This window comes from Protomyctophum bolini, assembly GCF_963924005.1.
Source record: "Protomyctophum bolini genome assembly, chromosome: 20".
Lineage (NCBI taxonomy): Eukaryota > Metazoa > Chordata > Actinopteri > Myctophiformes > Myctophidae > Protomyctophum > Protomyctophum bolini.
In genome coordinates this window covers 1212214-1238834 of record NC_137881.1, presented here as the reverse complement: position 1 = coordinate 1238834, position 26621 = coordinate 1212214, and the positions used below count along the sequence as shown (strand labels likewise).

General features: G+C 43.7%; 1 protein-coding gene across 4 annotated transcripts in view; it reads right to left on the bottom strand.

The window, feature by feature from the left end:
- Positions 1 to 3698: 3698 nt before the first annotated feature.
- adipor1a (adiponectin receptor 1a) overlaps positions 3699 to 26621 on the bottom strand; it is a 35131-nt gene continuing 12208 nt past the window's right edge. For 3 of the 4 annotated variants that reach the window (XM_080792108.1, XM_080792107.1, XM_080792109.1), the window contains 7 exons: positions 26088 to 26254; positions 25871 to 25981; positions 18132 to 18303; positions 16296 to 16482; positions 10171 to 10358; positions 7559 to 7752; positions 3699 to 3935 (listed from right to left, as the gene is read on the bottom strand). In XM_080792108.1, coding sequence (XP_080648234.1) covers positions 3807 to 3935; positions 7559 to 7752; positions 10171 to 10358; positions 16296 to 16482; positions 18132 to 18303; positions 25871 to 25981; positions 26088 to 26246 — 1140 coding nt within the window. In that variant the 5' untranslated portion in view covers positions 26247 to 26254 and the 3' untranslated portion in view covers positions 3699 to 3806. Of the gene's footprint in view, positions 3936 to 4106; positions 4167 to 7558; positions 7753 to 10170; positions 10359 to 16295; positions 16483 to 18131; positions 18304 to 25870; positions 25982 to 26087; positions 26255 to 26621 lie in introns of those variants that run through there. The other variant, XM_080792110.1, reaches the window with a different exon arrangement.

The following is a 26621-nucleotide window of genomic DNA, read 5'->3' as shown; positions in this document are numbered from 1 at the left end:
CTAATGCATGTCAAACTGGGGGTCCGTGAAAATAAAACGGGCTGAGAATCTCTTCTAGAGCCTGGCATATATATATCCTCTCTTACGGACGTCCCCCTTGGCATATAGTTTTTCAAATGCGGGGCCAATTAAGTGTCAATCTGGGGGCCCCTGACTGGGGGCCCCTGACTGGGGGCCCGGGCCCGGGGGCCCCTGACATGACAACGTTTGGGAACCACCGTCCTAGAAAAAACAAAAACACACGAGAGAAAAATAAAAATCAACATATCTGTAAATCCTAGAGAAGCTCACTTAACTTAACCTTAACTGTAGTATAAGTCGTTTTTTTTTTTTCCTTTTCATGTAAAAACTTGTTTTCCGTCGGCCTATAAGGCACAGGAACACTAAAGGATTATCATTTATCACACATGGATTCTGTTTTCTGTACACCCACTTAAAACCCAAGATTCTTTTAATATTTATAATAAACTACAGTGCGTTGATCTTTTTCAGTTTTTCTCTACACCTCTCATAGCATTTGAAATACAGCATGAATAAAGAATGTCAAGCGAAATAAAAATAAAAGTAACATGTTTTGTGTCGAGCCTTTTTATCCCCAGATTTGGACCTTTTTGTGTCGTCGTCACAGATAATTATTCATCGTTCCCATCCGTCGTACAGTCGGGTAAACTTACAGTAAATATATCGTCTCGTTGAAGTGGGTTTTTAAAGCATCGTTTTGTCTCAACCCGTTGAATGTATTTGACTCGATGCATTTGATTTCAACTAAGTCGTTATAGGTTTAAAATAAAAAAAACAAAGTGTATTTGCAGGTCTTAAGTGTTTGTTATGCTACTACTGGGTATAATTTATAATAAATGATTTATTTGGGAGATGGATGCTACCGAAGGAGAGAACGGAAGCTTCTAGAAATATACGGTAGAAATTTAAACACAGAATAAACGCAGTTTTTTATAAAAAAAAAAAAAAAAAAAGTTCCCAAACCCTCATGATTCAGTTCGGCTCAAACAGCCACAAACAAAAAAAATCACACATCCGACAAAATATCACCATAACTTGTTTTTTTTTTTGTTTTTTTTCCTTCTTTTGTTAAGTTTTTCTAAAGATTCCATCTTGGGTTTTTATTTATTTAATTAAAACAATATTTTCCTTGCAAAAGGATTTAAATTTTCCGTGTCTTTATGTCAACAAAGATCAAGATAAGATCCTTCAACAGATCCTAACAGCATTTAAGGATATAGAAACACAGCCAGGGATTCCTTCTGCATTCCTTAACCAAATGGACCCTTACTTTACAGCAACATATCAACAAGGGGACCACGACGGTGCATCTGGTTACATAGGGCCAGATTCACCCAGACGTTCAACACCCAGGTATTGGTTTTGGGACGTAAAGGAATTCCCCCAAAACCCAAAACCGCCCACGTCTGACTTTTGTCATATTTTCTTTGTCTGTGAATTTCGCGGAGGGTCGATGCTCTCTCTCCAGTCTGCTCTTAACCCAGTCTGACCTGAGATCAGATTCTAAAAATGTCTTCTGCATCCTGACAGTTTTCATTCTGACCCGAGATCAGATTCTAAAAACGTCTTCTGCATCCTGACAGTTTTCATTCTGACCCCGAGATCAGATTCTAAAAACGTCTTCTGCATCCCGACAGTTTTCTGAAAAAATAATATTTTTCAATAGCTAAAGCATGACATGATGCCAACACCAAAAGGGGTTCCTGCCCAAAATGGGTGCATGGGCCTCGCCACGGACAGGGTAGAGAACCACTGCCCTTTAGGACAGGGTAGAGAACCACTGCCCTTTAGGACAGGGTAGAGAACCACTGCCCTTTAGGACAGGGTAGAGAACCACTGTCCTTTCTTCTAGACTAGAACTAACGTGGGAAGTCTGGGGAAAAAAACAGCGTGGTGAAAATGGAGACCCTTTTGAGTACGACGTCCTCTTAAGTTAAACTAACTTAAGGGTCTCTCTGTGCGCAGTGGACTGTCCGTCATAGCGGCTTTGATTGATTGATTGATTGATTGGTTGGTTGGTTGATAGACTGAATACTTTGACATTTAACAGCATAAAGTACAGTGGTTACGGTTATACAACCATGATAACACAACACGCTCACACGGCTGGTTTCCATTTAACCCATTTAGTCTTCTAAATCCTGACAGTTTTCTGAAATACCTATATGTTTCTAGGCCTATATCACTCAATATTTCATGTCAAGGACCCCAAAAATGATCTGTAAACGGCCCCCGAGACCCCCATCTGAAAATATGTTGTTCCAGGGACCCCCCCCCCCCCCCCCCAGAAGCGAAGACTTGAGTTAAAAACGTTTGTTCTGAAAAAATATCTTCCAAATTTGAGCTCGTAGCATCTGCTATTTTTCCAATAGCTAAATTATAACTATAATAATGTTTAAAACACCAAAAGGGGTTCCCAGCTCAGAGGGCTGTGTGTGTGTGTGTGTTATATTCTCATGGTTGTAGAGTCGTTCGTACCACTGGGTACTACGGGGTCTTCACGGGACATTTTGATCCGGTTATGACACAATCTTTGTGGGGGGGTGGGCGTCGCGTCCGTCCGTCCGTCCGTCCGTCCGTGTTAAAACACGCCGTGACGCCCGTGTGCGATTCTTTTCGGGGAGCGTGCAATCAGCGCTGTGCGACACGAGCCTTACAACGACCCCCTGGGTGATAAAAACATTATACTCGCCCCTCTATTACTAACAACAAAATAGAAACACCTTCAATGTTTTTTATTTCTTTCATAAATTGGTGTTTTTTATTTGAATTATAGCGGTTTTAAGGCATATCTGTCTTATTAGTCGGGGATCCTTTGAACTCGGGCTCAACTCTACATTCCAAGAACATCTGGTCTGACTCCAACCCGCAAAGAAATGGAAAATAATCAAGTAATATTATAATAATTCTGTTTTTGTGGCACTAATGAAGTCCCGTTAGTTAAAGGACTATGGGGGGGTAATAAGGGACGAGTTAATTCATTGTAGAACACGTTCCCTGCGATTGGCCAGTCGTTACGTTTTCATCGTTTAATCCACCGGGCCGACCGAATGGGACATGAGACGCGTTTTGATCGCTAGAAAGGGTCCGTCGCTCCGGGCGTGCAAAGGGTTCTGGGAAATTGAGTCCCGATTCTTTACAATGGGGGAAGGTGGGGGGGGGGGGGGGGGTCTGTTGCGGTCGCCACTTTGGAATACTTTTAAACGCTACAGCGTTTTAAACCTGCTAATGTTCTGGTTCTTCAGAACAAGACCCACATAGTGATACAAAAAAAACCTAATAATAATAATATCATCGCAGTGCTTGTTGAGATTTCCCTCCACACTTCATTCGCTATAAAAAAAAGAAAGCCAACGCGAGAATGGAGCACAAGACAAAATAGCCGATGTACAAGCTCACAATGCGTCACATTGCGACGCATTGTGAGCTTGCAGATCTGTTATCTTGACCACCAGAAATCTAAACGTGAGCAAATCAGGAAGTACAGAAGAGAGGGAGAGGGAGAGAGAGAGAGGGGGGAGAGGGAGAGAGAGAGAGGGGGGAGAGAGAGGGAGCGAAGGAGAGAGAGCGAGCAACAAGTGAACATACTGAATTCCAGCAGCATTTTCTTTTCTTTCTATCTTCCTATTTTTTTTAATTTTTTTTTAACAGGGTGGTTTTTTTTTTTTTGGGGGGGGGGGATCATCAGACAGGACAGGAGGAACAGGTCAGGGGTCAGGACAGGAGCCTGACCCCTGACCCCGGACAGGACAGGAGGATGATGGGAGTTGGAGTTCACAGTCTTTTCAGAGCAGAGTGTCGTCTGTGCATCCTCCCTCCAGGCCGTAGCGGAACTCCTGAAGGTTAGAGACGCCGTAGAAGTGGATGAAGGCCGCCGCTACCACCAGGACATGGAAGATCTGGTGGGAGTGGAACTACAATACCCAGAGAGCACAGTGTTAATGAACTACAACGCTACCACCAGGACATGGAAGATCTGGTGGGAGTGGAACTACAATACCCAGAGAGCACAGTGTTAATGAACTACAACGCTACCACCAGGACATGGAAGATCTGGTGGGAGTGGAACTACAATACCCAGAGAGCACAGTGTTAATGAACTACAACACTACCACCAGGACATGGAAGATCTGGTGGGAGTGGAACTACGATACCCAGAGAGCACAGTGTTAATGAACTACAACACTACCACCAATTCACAATGAATTTGGCTTAAAATAAAACAGCGATATAGCTGCAGAAGAGGAGAGGAGCACATATTGGATTGGTCTTTTATTTAACAATTAAACAGCGCCTGAAACAGGCTTTACCTCTCCATCAAATAAAAATATATATAATCCAAACTCCTCTGTCAATTGTAAACGAACGGTAACATGAATGAACTCTTGCTTTGATTGATCATAAAGTTAATGTGACTGTGAGTGTGCGTATGGGAAAAAATATATAAACTTCACAGATTATAGATCACTTGGAATTATAACAATCTGAGTATTGCCTGAATAATGCCACAAGTGAAATCCCATTTTTTATCGACATGCGATGCCGAAGGAGAAATCCCACATAGTTAAATTACCTGATAGTCATGCTGCATGCGCTGTTGGTCGATGAAGAATTATAATCCAAGGTTTGTCAATCATATTATGGTTTATGGTTGAAAGTAAACCATAATAAGTAAACTTTAAGAAGAGATCTGCAGACTGCAGTGCAGAGTGCATGAGAGCAGCTCCGCTCTGCTAATTGAGTTGACATTTGCGCAACTTCACTGCATGGCATTACAGTAATTAGTTATTTGCCAGCACCTGCTCCAATATAGGCCTAAATCAAACTTTATTTATATAGCACATTTAAAACAATAAAAGCTGACCAAAGTGCTGTAGGCCTACAGGCTGAAACAAGTGGAGCATCACCATCGGCGCACAAAAAAAAGCATAATTAAAAGAAAAAACACAGGCAAATAGTATAGGCTACATAATTACAATAATACGATCAGGTGCAATTAAATGCCAAAGAGAAAAGGTGTTTTGGTCTGGGTCTGTAGGAGCTGCTCTGCTGCATGGGAGTTCACAGTGATGGAACAGGTCAGTCTTCAGACAAGAAATAAAAAAGATATCGCTGGCAACGGCAAAATCAATTCTCCGCATCGCCAAAATAAATCTATAGGCCTAGTTTCATTCGTGCCATTATACTCAGCCAATATGCACAACGCAGCGCATGAGATTGCAGATCTTTGAATTTTCGGTGCGCGCACTGAGCGCACTCACCATGTGAATCCAAGCAGGTCCTCACAAGTATAATGTAGGCTACACCGCCAGGCTCCACAAGGTTCTCAGCGCAATGGCGCATCGATAAAAGTTCACTAGTGGCATTATTCAGGCAATACTCAACAGATTGTTATAATTCCAAGTGATCTATAATCTGTGAAGTTTATATTTTCATTTTCGTGTAAGTAATGTTTTTATATGACTTATCAAACATGGTAGCCTATATTTAATGTCCACTGAGCTGTGGTGCGCTTGCCTACACTCTCAATCAGGGATTTTCCCAGCGGTCATTTACACTCTCGTGTAGCCTACAACCTTTATTCAAATAGGGTATTTTAAAATGCAACCACTTTTTATTTATTTTTCCTGGGACTGCAGCTGCACTTGTTCAGTTGACTTCCTTGTTGTTAACACGGGGGGAAGAGGAGGCGTTGCGAGGTGCTGCGAGGCGCAAGCGTGGCTCGCGGACCAAATGGGGCCGTATCGCGGACCAAAAGCGTCCGCTTTTTTTTAATGACTATTCGATTCAAAATTAAAAAATCGATTCCCGTGCGTATCGATTGAACGTTTTTTTGGGTCAGCCCTACCCCAAACACACCTAGTAGTGTGTACTACTACACCTAGTAGTTTTTACTAAAACTACAACATGACGTCACTGTGGAGCCGCGGTGGTAAGAGACTCACCGCTCACCCAAACACACCTCTCTGTTTTTACTAAAACTACAACATGACGTCACTGAGCCGCGGTGGTAAGAGACTCACCCTCACCCTGCATTCCACAGGGAGGACTCAGTATGCTGTGATTATTCTGGTTCTTCAGGTTTGTCACGTGTGGATAAAACACTCACTGACACGCAGTGTCTTTACATTTTGACAGACGGTGAGCTCTGGGAATTCTTTCTGACATCAATCATCCTCCGGAACGTCACACTAGACTAGGCTGTGCTTTCCTACAGATAGCATCTAAGAATGAAACTAAATAATGCTGTTTTTGTTTAGTTTTATCTCCATTACTGATGGATGGAAGTGAAGGCTCCTTCATGGAACACCATGTGCATAATGAGTTATTCCAAACATTTCCTTGAGAATTAAAGGGACACTTCATCCTTTTTGCAAAAGAATATATGTTAATGACGTTTAGAAGCTTTAGAACACTTTCCTGGGGGTTTTTATGTGTGTAATAAGTGGTTTTAGATATTTTAGATTGTAGAAGTGAGCCCAGTGTCTCTGATGTCATCAACACTGGTCTCACTATCTTCCTGGACTACAATTCCCATCATTCTTTGGTACACTGCTCCTCCTTGTGGATAGGGGGGAGAGCTGTCTTAGTGAGACAACATGTAGTCCAGGAAGGTAGTGAGCCCAGTGTCCATGACATCAGAGACAACAGGCTCACTGCTACAATCTAAAATATCTAAAACCACATATTACACACATAAAGACCCCCAGGAAAGTGTTCTAATGCTTCTAAACGTCATTAACATATATTTTTTTGCAAAAAGGATGAAGTGTCCCTTTAAGTAATTTAACAAACGACTAACTAACTGTGCTAACTCGACTAACTCCTGTAGAAGTTACAGTAAATAAACACTAGGTAATAAATATCATACTTTGATCGTGTCAGCACCCCCCCCTGCTGTTTTTGCGCTACACTAAATATATTCACTGAATTGTAATTAACCGATTTACAATCTAGGCATTTATCAGACGCTCTTGATCCAGAGCGACTTACATTAAGCAAGAACAAAAGCATGGGAATACATCACATATATAAAAAGTATAGTTATCATGAATCATGTATAAACTAAGAACGTAACAGTGGAGTATCTATGTCAACTATACATACTATATTATATATTATACAATATACATGTGTACTATAAAGTGCTATGACTACATAAAATGCAATTCTAGTGCCGTCTACGTAACGAGCTATAAGTCTGTCTGTAAAATACTATCTAAGTCTACATAGAGTGCTATCTGAGGGGCTAGCGATCTGAAAGTGTTGCTATAGAGCGCTGAATAGTAGGGGATGCTAGGGGATAGTAGGGGCATGCTTGGGGATGCTAGGGGATAGTAGGGGGGTGCTAGGGGATAGTAGGGGCATGCTAGGGGATGCTAGGGGATAGTAGGGGCATGCTAGGGGATGCTAGGGGATAGTAGGGGCATGCTAGGGGATGCTAGGGGATAGTAGGGGCATGCTAGGGGATGCTAGGGGATAGTAGGGGCATGCTAGGGGATAGTAGGGGGTGATGGTGGTTAAATAATGAACTGACCCAGATGTCACACTTCCCAGGGAAGAACCTCTCCGGGATGCGTGCGGCGTACAGGCCGGCCCCGGTGATGTACATGGCCCCCATCAGGTAGAACCAGCCCATCTGGCCCACCGTGGTGGCCTTCACGAAGCCCTCCTCGATGGTGAAGTGCATTGTGGGTACGATGCCGCTGAGACCCAGGCCCATGAACACGCCTAGAGGAAAACAACACAGGGCAAAAACTACCTCAGCACCTTCAGGTGGTCTTTACCATAGACTGTAAAAAATATGGACAAAGCGTTCCCCGGGTCTAACATGAGCGTAAAATGAAGCCTGTCAGTCCTTGCAATGGAAGTCGCCATCTTTCTAGATCCGTTTTGGCCCAGCTGGCCCATTGGCTGGCCCAGACAACGAGGCGGGACTTCCCCCCCTTCTTCTCCGTTGGTTTTTATTTTGACTCGAGTGGGAGGGGAATCCCTATCATAGACTGTAACGGTAGCCACGCCCCTCAGAACATACACGACTTTATGGTAATTTTTTTTAATTAATGGGACCATTATTTTCCAAAAAGAATATTATGACATTAGAAATGAGACTTTAAACTAGTGACTGGAAGAAGAAAGTATTCATGACCATGTTTATTAAGGTAATACAGTCTAGGTGAAGTTGGGCCCAAATACATGGACTTCTATGGGGCTATGGGGTTTTTTTCAGCCCAATGACAGACAGCGCCACAACAGGCCATTATATGAACTTTCATTTCCTTAGTGGTTTCACAAAAAATCTGTCTGACTGCCCCCCTGGTCTTTACACCAGAACGGTGTTCATAGAAAACGGCAAAATAAAGTATGGTTTGCTGCTGCCATTTAGACGAGAACGGTGTTCTCAGGAGGTGAAAACGCAACAAAGTGAAACCACCTCCCAGAGTGGAGATCTTTGAGAACGCCGTTTTATCCCTTCTCTCCGTGTAAACGGGCAAAACGGTGAATCCGCAAAACTTATGACATCATGGCTCACGTCGTTGGCTCACAGCGCATAATGTTTATTACATTAATGCAAGTCTCCCTGCTCGCCTACAAAGCGCTGCTCATCAGCGATGGTGAACGTAAAACCATGATGTAAATAAAAAGCCTTGTGATAGGCGGCAGCAGCGTTTATGTAGCCTTTTTAATATATTAATGTTATATTATAAAATACTGTATATAACCATCCTGTGGCGCGCTCTGCCTGCATGCTCTGGGTTGCGTGAAGGGGTTCTTCTTCTTGTATGTGGGTGACTGGTCTATTTGGCAGCCCGTTACCGCCACCTAGCGACATTATAGCCTTTTCATAAAGTGTGCGTTCTCGTGTAAAGGGTCAATGAAAAATGAGAACGCAACGGGACTTTGACGTTTTATCTGGAGATGGTCGCCGTCTAAAAGACGCACTAGTCTCGCGTAGCTAGACAACTATTCCACAAACTCCGAATTCTATATAGAGTCTGGAACTACAGCTCCCCAAATCCAAGTAAACTGTTTGTCATTTCCGTTCACACATTTTTATTTCTATTTCTGCTAAGCAACAAGCTATATATGCTTAGATGATTTCGATTTATATTAGGATACATTTGCATGACTGTAAAGACGAAAGAGAAGTGGGGAGGAGGCTCCACTTCCGCTTTATATTTTACTCGTGATCAGAGCTTCCGTTGCTCCAGACTGTACGACGGAAGCATTTATATTTTACTCGTGATCAGAGCTTCCGTTGCTCCAGACTGTACGACGGAAGCATTTATATTTTACTCATGATCAGAGCTTCCGTTGCTCCAGACTGTACGACGGAAGCATTTATATTTTACTCATGATCAGAGCTTCCGTTGCTCCAGACTGTATGACGGAAGCATTTATATTTTACTCATGATCAGAGCTTCCGTTGCTCCAGACTGTACGACGGAAGCATTTATATTTTACTCATGATCAGAGCTTCCGTTGCTCCAGACTGTACGACGGAAGCATTTATATTTTACTCATGATCAGATCTTCCGTTGCTCCAGACTGTACGACGGAAGCATTTATATTTTACTCATGATCAGAGCTTCCGTTGCTCCAGACTGTACGACGGAAGCATTTATATTTTACTCGTGATCAGAGCTTCCGTTGCTCCAGACTGTACGACGGAAGCATTTATATTTTACTCGTGATCAGAGCTTCCGTTGCTCCAGACTGTACGACGGAAGCATTTATATTTTACTCATGATCAGATCTTCCGTTGCTCCAGACTGTACGACGGAAGCATTTATATTTTACTCATGATCAGAGCTTCCGTTGCTCCAGACTGTACGACGGAAGCATTTATATTTTACTCGTGATCAGAGCTTCCGTTGCTCCAGACTGTACGACGGAAGCATTTATATTTTACTCATGATCAGAGCTTCCGTTGCTCCAGACTGTACGACGGAAGCATTTATATTTTACTCATGATCAGAGCTTCCGTTGCTCCAGACTGTATGACGGTATTTTTTACTTGTGATCAGAGCTTCCGTTGCTCCAGAGTCCAGACTGTACGACGGAAGCATTTATATTTTACTCATGCTATAGGCCCTGTGGTGCAGCTATAGGGCAGCTATAGGCCCTGTGGTGCAGCTAGGTGGTTACCTGCTCTAGTAGGCCTGTGTCTGGGCGTAGAGAAGCGGTCCCACTGAGCCACGATGATGGCGGCGATGCCCAGAACACACACGATGGTGAGGTAGATGAGGCGGGGCTGAGGGGAGCAGTAGAACGAGTAGTACAGCCACGGGACGAACGAGCCCATGATCAGGAGGGCGATGCCAGAGTAGTCCAGCCTGGAGAGGAGAGGAGAGCAATGCATTTAGACTGGAGAGGAGAGGAGAGGAGAGGAGAGCAATGCATTTAGACTGGAGAGGAGAGGAGAGGAGAGGAGAGGAGAGGAGAGGAGAGGAGAGGAGAGGAGAGGAGAGGAGAGGAGAGACTTTCTCAGAATGGGTCAAACATGGAGTCTTACTTGGAGAAGGTGCGTGAGACCTTCTTCTTTTTTGTGACCAACATTTTTTTTATCTTTTTTTTTTAAAAGAACCCCGGGTTAGCACAGACATTACAGGAGAGGGAAACAACAATGGTGCATACGTATGAAATAATACATGTTTCTTTTTTTCTAACAAGACAATTATGATGGAAACCAAAATAAAACGTGGCAATGATGTTTTAACAGACCGACAAGAATTGGTCAGACTTTGTTTACAGGAGTACAAGTATTTCCACCTAACGGAGTCCTGATTTAACCTTTTGTGCCGCTGTGAGTAGGGTAGACCTAACGGAGTCCTGATTTAACCTTCTGTGCCGCTGTGAGTAGGGTAGACCTAACGGAGTCCTGATTTAACCTTCTGTGCCGCTGTGAGTAGGGTAGACCTAACGGAGTCCTGATTTAACCTTCTGTGCCGCTGTGAGTAGGGTAGACCTAACGGAGTCCTGATTTAACCTTCTGTGCCGCTGTGAGTAGGGTAGACCTGACGGAGTCCTGATTTAACCTTCTGTGCCGCTGTGAGTAGGGTAGACCTAACGGAGTCCTGATTTAACCTTCTGTGCCGCTGTGAGTAGGGTAGACCTGACGGAGTCCTGATTTAACCTTCTGTGCCGCTGTGAGTAGGGTAGACCTAACGGAGTCCTGATTTAACCTTCTGTGCCGCTGTGAGTAGGGTAGACCTGACGGAGTCCTGATTTAACCTTTTGTGCCGCTGTGAGTAGGGTAGACCTAACGGAGTCCTGATTTAACCTTCTGTGCCGCTGTGAGTAGGGTAGACCTGACGGAGTCCTGATTTAACCTTTTGTGCCGCTGTGAGTAGGGTAGACCTAACGGAGTCCTGATTTAACCTTCTGTGCCGCTGTGAGTAGAGTAGACCTGACGGAGTCCTGATTTAACCTTCTGTGCCGCTGTGAGTAGGGTAGACCTGACGGAGTCCTGATTTGACCTTCTGTGCCGCTGTGAGTAGGGTAGACCTAACGGAGTCCTGATTTAACCTTCTGTGCCGCTGTGAGTAGGGTAGACCTAACGGAGTCCTGATTTGACCTTCTGTGCTGCTGTGAGTAGGGTAGACCTAACGGAGTCCTGATTTAACCTTCTGTGCCGCTGTGAGTAGGGTAGACCTGACGGAGTCCTGATTTAACCTTCTGTGCCGCTGTGAGTAGGGTAGACCTAACGGAGTCCTGATTTAACCTTCTGTGCCGCTGTGAGTAGGGTAGACCTAACGGAGTCCTGATTTAACCTTCTGTGCCGCTGTGAGTAGGGTAGACCTAACGGAGTCCTGATTTAACCTTCTGTGCCGCTGTGAGTAGGGTAGACCTAACAGAGTCCTGATTTAACCTTCTGTGCCGCTGTGAGTAGGGTAGACCTAACGGAGTCCTGATTTGACCTTCTGTGCCGCTGTGAGTAGGGTAGACCTAACAGAGTCCTGATTTAACCTTCTGTGCCGCTGTGAGTAGGGTAGACCTAACAGAGTCCTGATTTAACCTTCTGTGCCGCTGTGAGTAGGGTAGACCTAACGGAGTCCTGATTTAACCTTCTGTGCCGCTGTGAGTAGGGTAGACCTAACGGAGTCCTGATTTGACCTTCTGTGCCGCTGTGAGTAGGGTAGACCTAACAGAGTCCTGATTTAACCTTCTGTGCCGCTGTGAGTAGGGTAGACCTAACAGAGTCCTGATTTAACCTTCTGTGCCGCTGTGAGTAGGGTAGACCTAACAGAGTCCTGATTTAACCTTCTGTGCCGCTGTGAGTAGGGTAGACCTGACGGAGTCCTGATTTAACCTTCTGTGCCGCTGTGAGTAGGGTAGACCTGACGGAGTCCTGATTTAACCTTCTGTGCCGCTGTGAGTAGGGTAGACCTAACGGAGTCCTGATTTAACCTTCTGTGCCGCTGTGAGTAGGGTAGACCTAACAGAGTCCTGATTTAACCTTCTGTGCCGCTGTGAGTAGGGTAGACCTGACGGAGTCCTGATTTAACCTTCTGTGCCGCTGTGAGTAGGGTAGACCTAACGGAGTCCTGATTTAACCTTCTGTGCCGCTGTGAGTAGGGTAGACCTAACGGAGTCCTGATTTAACCTTCTGTGCCGCTGTGAGTAGGGTAGACCTGACGGAGTCCTGATTTAACCTTCTGTGCCGCTGTGAGTAGGGTAGACCTAACGGAGTCCTGATTTAACCTTCTGTGCCGCTGTGAGTAGGGTAGACCTAACGGAGTCCTGATTTAAGCTTCTGTGCCGCTGTGAGTAGGGTAGACCTAACGGAGTCCTGATTTAACCTTCTGTGCCGCTGTGAGTAGGGTAGACCTAACGGAGTCCTGATTTAACCTTCTGTGCCGCTGTGAGTAGGGTAGACCTGACGGAGTCCTGATTTAACCTTCTGTGCCGCTGTGAGTAGGGTAGACCTAACGGAGTCCTGATTTAACCTTCTGTGCCGCTGTGAGTAGGGTAGACCTAACGGAGTCCTGATTTAACCTTCTGTGCCGCTGTGAGTAGGGTAGACCTAACGGAGTCCTGATTTAACCTTCTGTGCCGCTGTGAGTAGGGTAGACCTGACGGAGTCCTGATTTAACCTTCTGTGCCGCTGTGAGTAGGGTAGACCTAACGGAGTCCTGATTTAACCTTCTGTGCCGCTGTGAGTAGGGTAGACCTAACGGAGTCCTGATTTAACCTTCTGTGCCGCTGTGAGTAGGGTAGACCTGACTGAGTCCTGATTTAACCTTCTGTGCCGCTGTGAGTAGGGTAGACCTAACGGAGTCCTGATTTAACCTTCTGTGCCGCTGTGAGTAGGGTAGACCTAACGGAGTCCTGATTTAACCTTCTGTGCCGCTGTGAGTAGGGTAGACCTAACGGAGTCCTGATTTAACCTTCTGTGCCGCTGTGAGTAGGGTAGACCTAACGGAGTCCTGATTTAACCTTCTGTGCCGCTGTGAGTAGGGTAGACCTAACGGAGTCCTGATTTAACCTTCTGTGCCGCTGTGAGTAGGGTAGACCTAACGGAGTCCTGATTTAACCTTCTGTGCCGCTGTGAGTAGGGTAGACCTGACGGAGTCCTGATTTAACCTTCTGTGCCGCTGTGAGTAGGGTAGACCTAACGGAGTCCTGATTTAACCTTCTGTGCCGCTGTGAGTAGGGTAGACCTAACGGAGTCCTGATTTAACCTTCTGTGCCGCTGTGAGTAGGGTAGACCTAACGGAGTCCTGATTTAACCTTCTGTGCCGCTGTGAGTAGGGTAGACCTAACGGAGTCCTGATTTAACCTTCTGTGCCGCTGTGAGTAGGGTAGACCTAACGGAGTCCTGATTTAACCTTCTGTGCCGCTGTGAGTAGGGTAGACCTAACGGAGTCCTGATTTAACCTTTTGTGCCGCTGTGAGTAGGGTAGACCTAACGGAGTCCTGATTTAACCTTTTGTGTCGCTGTGAGTAGGGTAGACCTAACGGAGTCCTGATTTAACCTTTTGTGCCGCTGTGAGTAGGGTAGACCTAACGGAGTCCTGATTTAACCTTCTGTGCCGCTGTGAGTAGGGTAGACCTAACGGAGTCCTGATTTAACCTTTTGTGCCGCTGTGAGTAGGGTAGACCTAACGGAGTCCTGATTTAACCTTCTGTGCCGCTGTGAGTAGGGTAGACCTAACGGAGTCCTGATTTAACCTTCTGTGCCGCTGTGAGTAGGGTAGACCTAACGGAGTCCTGATTTAACCTTCTGTGCCGCTGTGAGTAGGGTAGACCTAAAGGAGTCCTGATTTAACCTTCTGTGCCGCTGTGAGTAGGGTAGACCTAACGGAGTCCTGATTTAACCTTCTGTGCCGCTGTGAGTAGGGTAGACCTAACGGAGTCCTGATTTAACCTTCTGTGCCGCTGTGAGTAGGGTAGACCTGACGGAGTCCTGATTTAACCTTCTGTGCCGCTGTGAGTAGGGTAGACCTAACGGAGTCCTGATTTAACCTTCTGTGCCGCTGTGAGTAGGGTAGACCTAACGGAGTCCTGATTTAACCTTCTGTGCCGCTGTGAGTAGGGTAGACCTAACGGAGTCCTGATTTAACCTTCTGTGCCGCTGTGAGTAGGGTAGACCTAACGGAGTCCTGATTTAACCTTCTGTGCCGCTGTGAGTAGGGTAGACCTAACGGAGTCCTGATTTAACCTTCTGTGCCGCTGTGAGTAGGGTAGACCTAACGGAGTCCTGATTTAACCTTCTGTGCCGCTGTGAGTAGGGCTTGGATGGAATCTGACCTTGCTCCCTGTGCTCCAAACTCAAGACGTCATAGTAGGATATTTTCCAACGGTGGATGCTAAGGTTATGGGGCGGTTTCCATCTCAATACCAGCATCTTTTTTGCAGCTGTTAAACCGGCAAATAGCACTCTTTCTTCTTGTGAAGTGTTAGGCTTAGAGATGAGTCGTCATTTAGCAACAGAATGTGTGGTAAACACGGTATGTTTGTCTCGACTATATTGGGACAGAAATAATGCCACCTTTGCCCAAAAGGCTAATGCTCCTGGGCATTCCCTCATCATGTGTATGTATATTCCGATGGGTTTTAGTGGGCATAGTGAGCATAGAGGACTTTGTAGTATTTTAATTTGGCAGAGTTTCCTGGGTGTAGAATACAATCTTAAAATCAATTTCTAATGGGTTAGTTGATTGTTATAATTACGAGATGTTAGAGGAATATTATTCCATACGTTCTGCCAATTTATTCTGATATTGTAGTCTTTTAGATCTATGTTCCATGCAGCGATAATACCTGTAGTAACATTTAATTTTTCTTGTAATTTATTATATAACCCCGGAAACAAAGCCACTTTTAACATGTATACCATTCAAGACATTCGTTAAAGGATGAACTGGTAATGGTTGGTTCCAGGGGACTCCATAAGTGTGCATCGCAGTACGCAACTGTAAATAAAAAAAGAAAGATGTACCAGGGAGATTATAAAAATTTTTGAGCTCTTGGAAAGATCTGAGACCATATTCGTTATATATATCCGATAATTTGTGGACACCTTGTCTTTGCCAATTCGGAAATATGATTTGGTCTCTCACCCAACTGTAGGGAATTATTCTCTAAAATAGGGGTATCTAGATGCCATTTTGTATCCCACTGTCCAATTTTGGCGATATGTTTCCAGGCATAGATCGAGTGGGCTATAATTGGACCAAATTTAGTGCGACAAAAGGTGTGTGAGAGACCGGAAAAGAGAATATCTCTAAAATTATATGGAGATATAACGTGTTTCTCCATGTTCACCCATGGTACATCGACATCATTGTGGAACCATCTTAACAGCGGTCTGAGCATAAAAGAGAAATAATACCTTTCGAAATTAGGAACCGATAATCCTCCTGCCTTCCTACTGTTTTGAAGTGTGGAGTTACTGATCCGCGGATTTTGCTCATGCCATATAAATTTAAATACCAAGCCCTGCAGCTTCTCCCAGAATCCTGGGGGAGGTGGTAAATGAATCATACTTACAAAAAAGTTAATTTTGGGAAGTATATGGGTTTTTATCACAGAGAGCCTAGCTGAGAAGGAAATTAATAATAGAGACCAACGATGTAATTCATCTGTTATCACCTTCTTAAGACTCTTGTAATTTTTTGACACGATTTTGTCAATGGATGAGTATATATCTATTCCCAGATATCTGAAACAAGAGCCCACTGGTATTTCTATATCCAACTGGGGATTGCTTATTGCTGTATTTAATGGAAGTGAGACCTTCTCAGAATGGGTCAAACATGGAGTCTTACTTGGAGAAGGTGCGTGAGACCTTCTCAGAATGGCAGTAGACGGTGTGGAACAGCCAGGAGAAGCTGAGGCAGAGGACGGCTCCCAGGAAGAACATCCCGAACACAACCTTCTCCTGGAGCGGGGCCATGAAGTAGACGTTGGGCCGCAGCATGGTCAGAGTGCCCAGACAGATGAACAGAATGAGGCCTGGAAACACATGAAACACACGGTCAGAAACACATGAAACACACGGTCAGAAACACATGAAACACACGGTCAGAAACACATGAAACACACGGTCAGAAACACATGAAACACACGGTCAGAAACACATGAAACACACGGTCAGAAACACATGAAACACACGGTCAGAAACACATGAAACACACGGTCAGAAACACATGAAACACACGGTCAGAAACACATGAAACACACGGTCAGAAACACATGAAACACACGGTCAGAAACACATGAAACACACGGTCAGAAACACATGAAACACACGGTCAGAAACACATGAAACACACGGTCAGAAACACATGAAACACACGGTCAGAAACACATGAAACACATGGTCATATTTTACTCATGATCAGAGCTTCCGTTGCTCCAGACTGTACGACGGAAGCATTTATATTTCACTCGTGATCAGAGCTTCCGTTGCTCCAGACTGTACGACGGAAGCATTTATATTTTACTCATGATCAGAGCTTCCGTTGCTCCAGACTGTACGACGGAAGCATTTATATTTTACTCATGATCAGAGCTTCCGTTCCAGATGTTCCTCTAACCTAACAGATGTGTCCAGATGTTCCTCTAACCTAACAGATGTGTCCAGATGTTCCTCTCACCCTAACAGATGTGTCCAGATGTTCCTCACCTAACAGATGTGTCCAGATGTTCCTCTCACCCTAACAGATGTGTCCAGATGTTCCTCTCACCCTAACAGATGTGTCCAGATGTTCCTCTCACCCTAACAGATGTGTCCAGATGTTCCTCTCACCCTAACAGATGTGTCCAGATGTTCCTCACCTAACAGATGTGTCCAGATGTTCCTCACCTAACAGATGTGTCCAGATGTTCCTCTAACCTAACAGATGTGTCCAGATGTTCCTCTCACCCTAACAGATGTGTCCAGATGTTCCTCTCACCCTAACAGATGTGTCCAGATGTTCCTCACCTAACAGATGTGTCCAGATGTTCCTCTCACCCTAACAGATGTGTCCAGATGTTCCTCTCACCCTAACAGATGTGTCCAGATGTTCCTCACCTAACAGATGTGTCCAGATGTTCCTCACCTAACAGATGTGTCCAGATGTTCCTCTAACCTAACAGATGTGTCCAGATGTTCCTCTCACCCTAACAGATGTGTCCAGATGTTCCTCTCACCCTAACAGATGTGTCCAGATGTTCCTCACCTAACAGATGTGTCCAGATGTTCCTCTCACCCTAACAGATGTGTCCAGATGTTCCTCTCACCCTAACAGATGTGTCCAGATGTTCCTCACCTAACAGATGTGTCCAGATGTTCCTCTCACCCTAACAGATGTGTCCAGATGTTCCTCACCTAACAGATGTGTCCAGATGTTCCTCACCTAACAGATGTGTCCAGATGTTTCTCTCACCCTAACAGATGTGTCCAGATGTTCCTCACCTAACAGATGTGTCCAGATGTTCCTCACCTAACAGATGTGTCCAGATGTTTCTCTCACCCTAACAGATGTGTCCAGATGTTCCTCACCTAACAGATGTGTCCAGATGTTCCTCACCTAACAGATGTGTCCAGATGTTCCTCACCTAACAGATGTGTCCAGATGTTTCTCTCACCCTAACAGATGTGTCCAGATGTTCCTCACCTAACAGATGTGTCCAGATGTTGCCCGTCTCTGTGTGGATCCTGAAGATGCTCCCGAAGCAGGCCCTGAAGGAGGGCATGGGGGGGCGGTGTCCGTGGAGCAGATAGTCGTTGTCCTTCAGCCAGTCTGGGAGCACGTGGAACGGGATGACCCTCCAGCGGCCTTCCCACACCTGGACCAAACCAAACAACATCATTATGACCCTCCAGCGGCCTTCCCACATCTGAACCAACAAAACAACATTATTAAACACATTCGGGGACTGGAACGCACCTGAACCAAACAAAACAACATCCATTCAATACGTTATTTATTTTTATTTTTTAATATATTTTTTATCCCACGATTTTGTAACCCATTTTTCACCCCTGTGTCAATCATCTACTGTGATCCTGGGCTCTACACACCCTCCGCCAACCTGGGGAGAGCAACGGACTTAACTCATGCTTCCTTCATGCCTGAGTGTCCAAGTTGCTCCTTTACAACCTGACAGGGGGGAGTTTCCCTGGTTGGACGTAGCGCGTGGAAGGAACACGTTATTCCAACCAGTTCCTTTCCCCTCCATCAGGCGCCCCGGCTGGCCAGGGGGAGGCAGTTTAGAGACCAGGATTACTGCATGTTTTTGTGAGGGTACCTACCCTAGGGGACACGGGGAGAACATGTGAGGGTACCTACCCTAGGGGACACGGGGAGAACATGTGAGGGTATCTACCCTAGGGGACACGGGGAGAACATGTGAGGGTACCTACACTAGGGGACACGGGGAGAACATGTGAGGGTACCTACCCTAGGGGACACGGGGAGAACATGCTAACTCCACACAGAAAGGCGCTTTCGCCAACCCCGCCTTCGGGTATGGGCACTGGGAGGGGCTCAGAGTGCGTCCACTAAGGAAAGTAGGCTTTCTAATGGCTGTGCACATCCTACTCCAGTTTTCATAAGACTACAACATGACTACTACATGTTTAAATGAGACAAACCCAGATTCTGATTCCAGGCCTGATACAGGTCTACGGTATGTTTAAATGAGACAAACCCAGATTCTGATTCCAGGCCTGATACAGGTCTACTCTACGGTAGTAAATGATACAGGTCTACGGTAGTACATGATAAGAATGTTAAATATGTAGATTAGTTTTTTGGTTGACGTTTCCTGGTATCGTAGTTTCTTTGAAACAACTCTAGTCTAGGGTTAACCCATTGAGACCCGAGAACAGATTCTACAAATGTCTTCTAAATCACCACAGTTTTCAGAAAAACCCCATGTTTCTATTTCAGTGGTTCTCACAGAGTTAAAACCATATGTTTCTATGTCAGTGGTTCTCACAGGGTTAAAACCCCATGTTTCTATGTCAGTGGTTCTCACAGGGTTAAAATCAGTGGTTCTCAAACTATTTCATAGCCCAAAAATTATGTAATTGATCCCCATCTGAAAATAAGTTGTTCCAGGGACTCCTAGAAGCAAAGACTTGAGTTAAAAACTTCCGCTCTAAAATAAAATATATTCAATGATTTGCGCCACATTTTCACGATCTTTCAAAAATAGCAGATCTACCAGTTCACAGCGCGGCACTCGGTGCCGCGCTGTGAACTGGTAGATCTGCTATTTTCCAATACCTAAAGTTTAAAATAAGGGTGAAAGTGGTTAAACACTAAAGATGGATTCCCGTCCTAAAGGAGTTAATGTAATTCACTTTGAACTCAGAACTGGACAACAGGATGAATCCATTATAAATAAATGAATAGAATCATAAATAATGCATTGAAACTCGACGCAGCGAAAACAAAGCTTTGTTTTGAATCGGTAACTTCAGACACTGAAGTAAAGTATTATCGTCTAAAATCCAAAAGTACCTCCTCGAGAATCTTTTTTGGTGTTTTAAGCATTATGTCATGCTTTAGCTGTTGAAAAATAGCAGACCTACAAGCTCGTAGATCTGGTATTTTTGAAAAATCGTGAAAATGTGGCGCAAATCTTTGAATATATATTATTACAGAGTTTTTACGGTTTTTACGGTTTTAAACTCAAATCTTTGCTTCTGGGGGGGGGGGGGGGTCCCTGGAACAACATATGTTCAGATGGGGGACCCTGGAACAACATATGTTCAGATGGGGGGTCCCTGGAACAACATATGTTCAGATGGGGGTCCCTGGAACAACATATGTTCAGATGGGGGGTCCCTGGAACAACATATGTTCAGATGGGGGTCCCTGGGACAACATATGTTCAGATGGGGGTCCCTGGAACAACATATGTTCAGATGGGGGGGGTCCCTGGAACAACATATGTTCAGATGGGGGTCCCTGGAACAACATATGTTCAGATTGGGGGTCCCTGGAACAACATATGTTCAGATTGGGGGCCGGCGGCCAAATACATATAATTCTGAGGGTCCTTGACGTGAAATAGTTTGAGGACAACTTGTTTTTCTGAAAACTATCAGGATTTAGCAGAACATTTTGTAGAATCTGGGTTAGACAAGACGAGTTCAAACTCCTCCATCTTCTCCATAAAGAGAACTCACTTTGTGAACAAACTCCTCCATAAAGAGAACTCACTTTGTGAACAAACTCCTCCATACAGAGAACTCACTTAGTGAACAAACTCCTCCATAAAGAGAACTCACTTAGTGAACAAACTCCTCCATAAAGAGAACTCACTTTGTGAACAAACTCCTCCATAAAGAGAACTCACTTAGTGAACAAACTCCTCCATAAAGAGAACTCACTTTGTGTTCAAACTCCTCCATAAAGAGAACTCACTTTGTGAACAAACTCCTCCATAAAGAGAACTCACTTAGTGAACAAACTCCTCCATAAAGAGAACTCACTTTGTGAACAAACTCCTCCATAAAGAGAACTCACTTTGTGAACAAACTCCTCCATAAAGAGAACTCACTTTGTGAACAAACTCCTCCATAAAGAGAACTCACTTTGTGAACAAACTCCTCCATAAAGAGAACTCACTTAGTGAACAAACTCCTCCATAAAGAGAACTCACTTTGTGAACAAACTCCTCCATACAGAGAACTCACTTAGTGAACAAACTCCTCCATAAAGAGAACTCACTTAGTGAACAAACTCCTCCATAAAGAGAACTCACTTTGTGAACAAACTCCTCCATAAAGAGAACTCACTTTGTGAACAAACTCCTCCATAAAGAGAACTCACTTTGTGAACAAACTCCTCCATAAAGAGAACTCACTTTGTGAACAAACTCCTCCATAAAGAGAACTCACTTTGTGAACAAACTCCTCCATAAAGAGAACTCACTTTGTGAACAAACTCCTCCATAAAGAGAACTCACTTAGTGAACAAACTCCTCCATAAAGAGAACTCACATTGTGAACAAACTCCTCCATAAAGAGAACTCACTTAGTGAACAAACTCCTCCATAAAGAGAACTCACTTTGTGAACAAACTCCTCCATAAAGAGAACTCACTTAGTGAACAAACTCCTCCATAAAGAGAACACTTTGTGAACAAACTCCTCCATAAAGAGAACTCACTTAGTGAACAAACTCCTCCATAAAGATAACTCACTTTGTGAACAAACTCCTCCATAAAGAGAACTCACTTTGTGAACAAACTCCTCCATAAAGAGAACTCACTTTGTGAACAAACTCCTCCATAAAGAGAACTCACTTAGTGAACAAACTCCTCCATAAAGAGAACTCACTTAGTGAACAAACTCCTCCATAAAGAGAACTCACTTAGTGAACAAACTCCTCCATAAAGAGAACTCACTTTGTGAACAAACTCCTCCATAAAGAGAACTCACTTAGTGAACAAACTCCTCCATAAAGAGAACTCACATTGTGAACAAACTCCTCCATAAAGAGAACTCACTTTGTGAACAAACTCCTCCATAAAGAGAACTCACTTTGTGAACAAACTCCTCCATACAGAGAACTCACTTAGTGAACAAACTCCTCCATAAAGAGAACTCACTTAGTGAACAAACTCCTCCATAAAGAGAACTCACTTTGTGAACAAACTCCTCCATAAAGAGAACTCACTTTGTGAACAAACTCCTCCATAAAGAGAACTCACTTTGTGAACAAACTCCTCCATAAAGAGAACTCACTTTGTGAACAAACTCCTCCATAAAGAGAACTCACTTTGTGAACAAACTCCTCCATAAAGAGAACTCACTTTGTGAACAAACTCCTCCATAAAGAGAACTCACTTAGTGAACAAACTCCTCCATAAAGAGAACTCACATTGTGAACAAACTCCTCCATAAAGAGAACTCACTTAGTGAACAAACTCCTCCATAAAGAGAACTCACTTTGTGAACAAACTCCTCCATAAAGAGAACTCACTTAGTGAACAAACTCCTCCATAAAGAGAACACTTTGTGAACAAACTCCTCCATAAAGAGAACTCACTTAGTGAACAAACTCCTCCATAAAGATAACTCACTTTGTGAACAAACTCCTCCATAAAGAGAACTCACTTTGTGAACAAACTCCTCCATAAAGAGAACTCACTTTGTGAACAAACTCCTCCATAAAGAGAACTCACTTAGTGAACAAACTCCTCCATAAAGAGAACTCACTTAGTGAACAAACTCCTCCATAAAGAGAACTCACTTAGTGAACAAACTCCTCCATAAAGAGAACTCACTTTGTGAACAAACTCCTCCATAAAGAGAACTCACTTAGTGAACAAACTCCTCCATAAAGAGAACTCACATTGTGAACAAACTCCTCCATAAAGAGAACTCACTTTGTGAACAAACTCCTCCATAAAGAGAACTCACTTAGTGAACAAACTCCTCCATAAAGAGAACTCACTTTGTGAACAAACTCCTCCAAAGAGAACTCACTTTGTGAACAAACTCCTCCATACAGATAACTCACTTTGTGAACAAACTCCTCCATAAAGAGAACTCACTTTGTGAACAAACTCCTCCATAAAGAGAACTCACTTTGTGAACAAACTCCTCCATAAAGAGAACTCACTTAGTGAACAAACTCCTCCATAAAGAGAACTCACTTAGTGAACAAACTCCTCCATAAAGAGAACTCACTTAGTGAACAAACTCCTCCATAAAGAGAACTCACTTTGTGAACAAACTCCTCCATAAAGAGAACTCACTTAGTGAACAAACTCCTCCATAAAGAGAACTCACTTTGTGAACAAACTCCTCCATAAAGAGAACTCACTTAGTGAACAAACTCCTCCATAAAGAGAACTCACTTAGTGAACAAACTCCTCCATTAAGAGAACTCACTTTGTGAACAAACTCCTCCATAAAGAGAACTCACTTAGTGAACAAACTCCTCCATAAAGAGAACTCACATTGTGAACAAACTCCTCCATAAAGAGAACTCACTTAGTGAACAAACTCCTCCATAAAGAGAACTCACTTAGTGAACAAACTCCTCCATAAAGAGAACACTTTGTGAACAAACTCCTCCATAAAGAGAACACTTTGTGAACAAACTCCTCCATAAAGAGAACTCACTTAGTGAACAAACTCCTCCATAAAGAGAACACTTTGTGAACAAACTCCTCCATAAAGAGAACTCACTTTGTGAACAAACTCCTCCATAAAGAGAACACTTTGTGTTCAAACTCCTCCATAAAGAGAACTCACTTAGTGAACAAACTCCTCCATAAAGAGAACTCACTTAGTGAACAAACTCCTCCATAAAGAGAACTCACTTAGTGAACAAACTCCTCCATAAAGAGAACTCACTTTGTGAACAAACTCCTCCATAAAGAGAACTCACTTAGTGAACAAACTCCTCCATAAAGAGAACTCACATTGTGAACAAACTCCTCCATAAAGAGAACTCACTTTGTGAACAAACTCCTCCATAAAGAGAACTCACTTAGTGAACAAACTCCTCCATAAAGAGAACTCACTTTGTGAACAAACTCCTCCATAAAGAGAACTCACTTTGTGAACAAACTCCTCCATACAGATAACTCACTTTGTGAACAAACTCCTCCATAAAGATAACTCACTTTGTGAACAAACTCCTCCATAAAGAGAACTCACTTTGTGAACAAACTCCTCCATAAAGAGAACTCACTTAGTGAACAAACTCCTCCATAAAGAGAACTCACTTAGTGAACAAACTCCTCCATAAAGAGAACTCACTTAGTGAACAAACTCCTCCATAAAGAGAACTCACTTTGTGAACAAACTCCTCCATAAAGAGAACTCACTTAGTGAACAAACTCCTCCATAAAGAGAACTCACTTTGTGAACAAACTCCTCCATAAAGAGAACTCACTTAGTGAACAAACTCCTCCATAAAGAGAACTCACTTAGTGAACAAACTCCTCCATAAAGAGAACTCACTTAGTGAACAAACTCCTCCATAAAGAGAACTCACTTTGTGAACAAACTCCTCCATAAAGAGAACTCACTTAGTGAACAAACTCCTCCATAAAGAGAACTCACATTGTGAACAAACTCCTCCATAAAGAGAACTCACTTTGTGAACAAACTCCTCCATAAAGAGAACTCACTTAGTGAACAAACTCCTCCATAAAGAGAACTCACTTTGTGAACAAACTCCTCCATAAAGAGAACTCACTTTGTGAACAAACTCCTCCATACAGATAACTCACTTTGTGAACAAACTCCTCCATAAAGAGAACTCACTTTGTGAACAAACTCCTCCATAAAGAGAACTCACTTTGTGAACAAACTCCTCCATAAAGAGAACTCACTTAGTGAACAAACTCCTCCATAAAGAGAACTCACTTAGTGAACAAACTCCTCCATAAAGAGAACTCACTTAGTGAACAAACTCCTCCATAAAGAGAACTCACTTTGTGAACAAACTCCTCCATAAAGAGAACTCACTTAGTGAACAAACTCCTCCATAAAGAGAACTCACTTTGTGAACAAACTCCTCCATAAAGAGAACTCACTTAGTGAACAAACTCCTCCATAAAGAGAACTCACTTAGTGAACAAACTCCTCCATAAAGAGAACTCACTTTGTGAACAAACTCCTCCATAAAGAGAACTCACTTAGTGAACAAACTCCTCCATAAAGAGAACTCACATTGTGAACAAACTCCTCCATAAAGAGAACTCACTTAGTGAACAAACTCCTCCATAAAGAGAACTCACTTAGTGAACAAACTCCTCCATAAAGAGAACACTTTGTGAACAAACTCCTCCATAAAGAGAACACTTTGTGAACAAACTCCTCCATAAAGAGAACTCACTTAGTGAACAAACTCCTCCATAAAGAGAACACTTTGTGAACAAACTCCTCCATAAAGAGAACTCACTTTGTGAACAAACTCCTCCATAAAGAGAACACTTTGTGTTCAAACTCCTCCATAAAGAGAACTCACTTAGTGAACAAACTCCTCCATAAAGAGAACTCACTTTGTGAACAAACTCCTCCATAAAGAGAACTCACTTTGTGAACAAACTCCTCCATAAAGAGAACTCACTTTGTGTTCAAACTCCTCCATAAAGAGAACTCACTTTGTGAACAAACTCCTCCATAAAGAGAACTCACTTTGTGAACAAACTCCTCCATACAGAGAACTCACTTTGTGAACAAACTCCTCCATAAAGAGAACTCACTTTGTGTTCAAACTCCTCCATAAAGAGAACTCACTTAGTGAACAAACTCCTCCATAAAGAGAACTCACTTTGTGAACAAACTCCTCCATAAAGAGAACTCACTTTGTGAACAAACTCCTCCATACAGAGAACTCACTTAGTGAACAAACTCCTCCATACAGAGAACTCACTTTGTGAACGAACTCCTCCATCTTCTCCATAGCGTGGTGAGCCTGAAGAGGTAAGGTCAGAACCTCCTCCACGTCATCTTCATCGTCCTGGTCAGACAGCATGGCCGCGCCCTACGGAACAAATAACACCATTATTATAAAACTAATCATCTTCATCGTCCTGGTCAGACAGCATGGCGGTGCCCTACTAACCCCCTCCTCCCCCCTGTATCATTACCTCTGAGTGGAGGCCCTTGCCTCCCCTCTGGCGCCCCCCGGTGGCCCCCTCCTCCTCCAGCAGGGGCCCCAGCTCCATCAGCTCCACGTCGGGGCCGTTACAGTCCTCAGAGATCCGGCAGTCTGCATCACAGGCGGCGGACCCGTTTCGGCCTGACATAGAGAGACCTGGAGAGACACAGAACCCTTTAGAACCCCATAGAACCCTTTAGAACCCCATAGAACCCCATAGAACCCCATAGAACCCCTGACATAGAGAGACCTGGAGAGACATGTAACCCCTTTTGGTGTTAGCATGCTTTAGCTATTGGAAAACAGCAGATCTACAAGCTCATAGAACCCTTTAGAAGTGGCGCGCTACGAGCTTGTAGGTCTGCTATTTTTGAAAAAAATCGACGACATAGAAACACAGCTTTTTTCAGAAAACTGTCAGGATGTAGAAGAACATTTTTTAGAATCTGATCTCAGGTCAAAATGGGTTAAATATTCAATATTCGATATGATTCAATACTTTATTAAATAAACAAAGACTTGA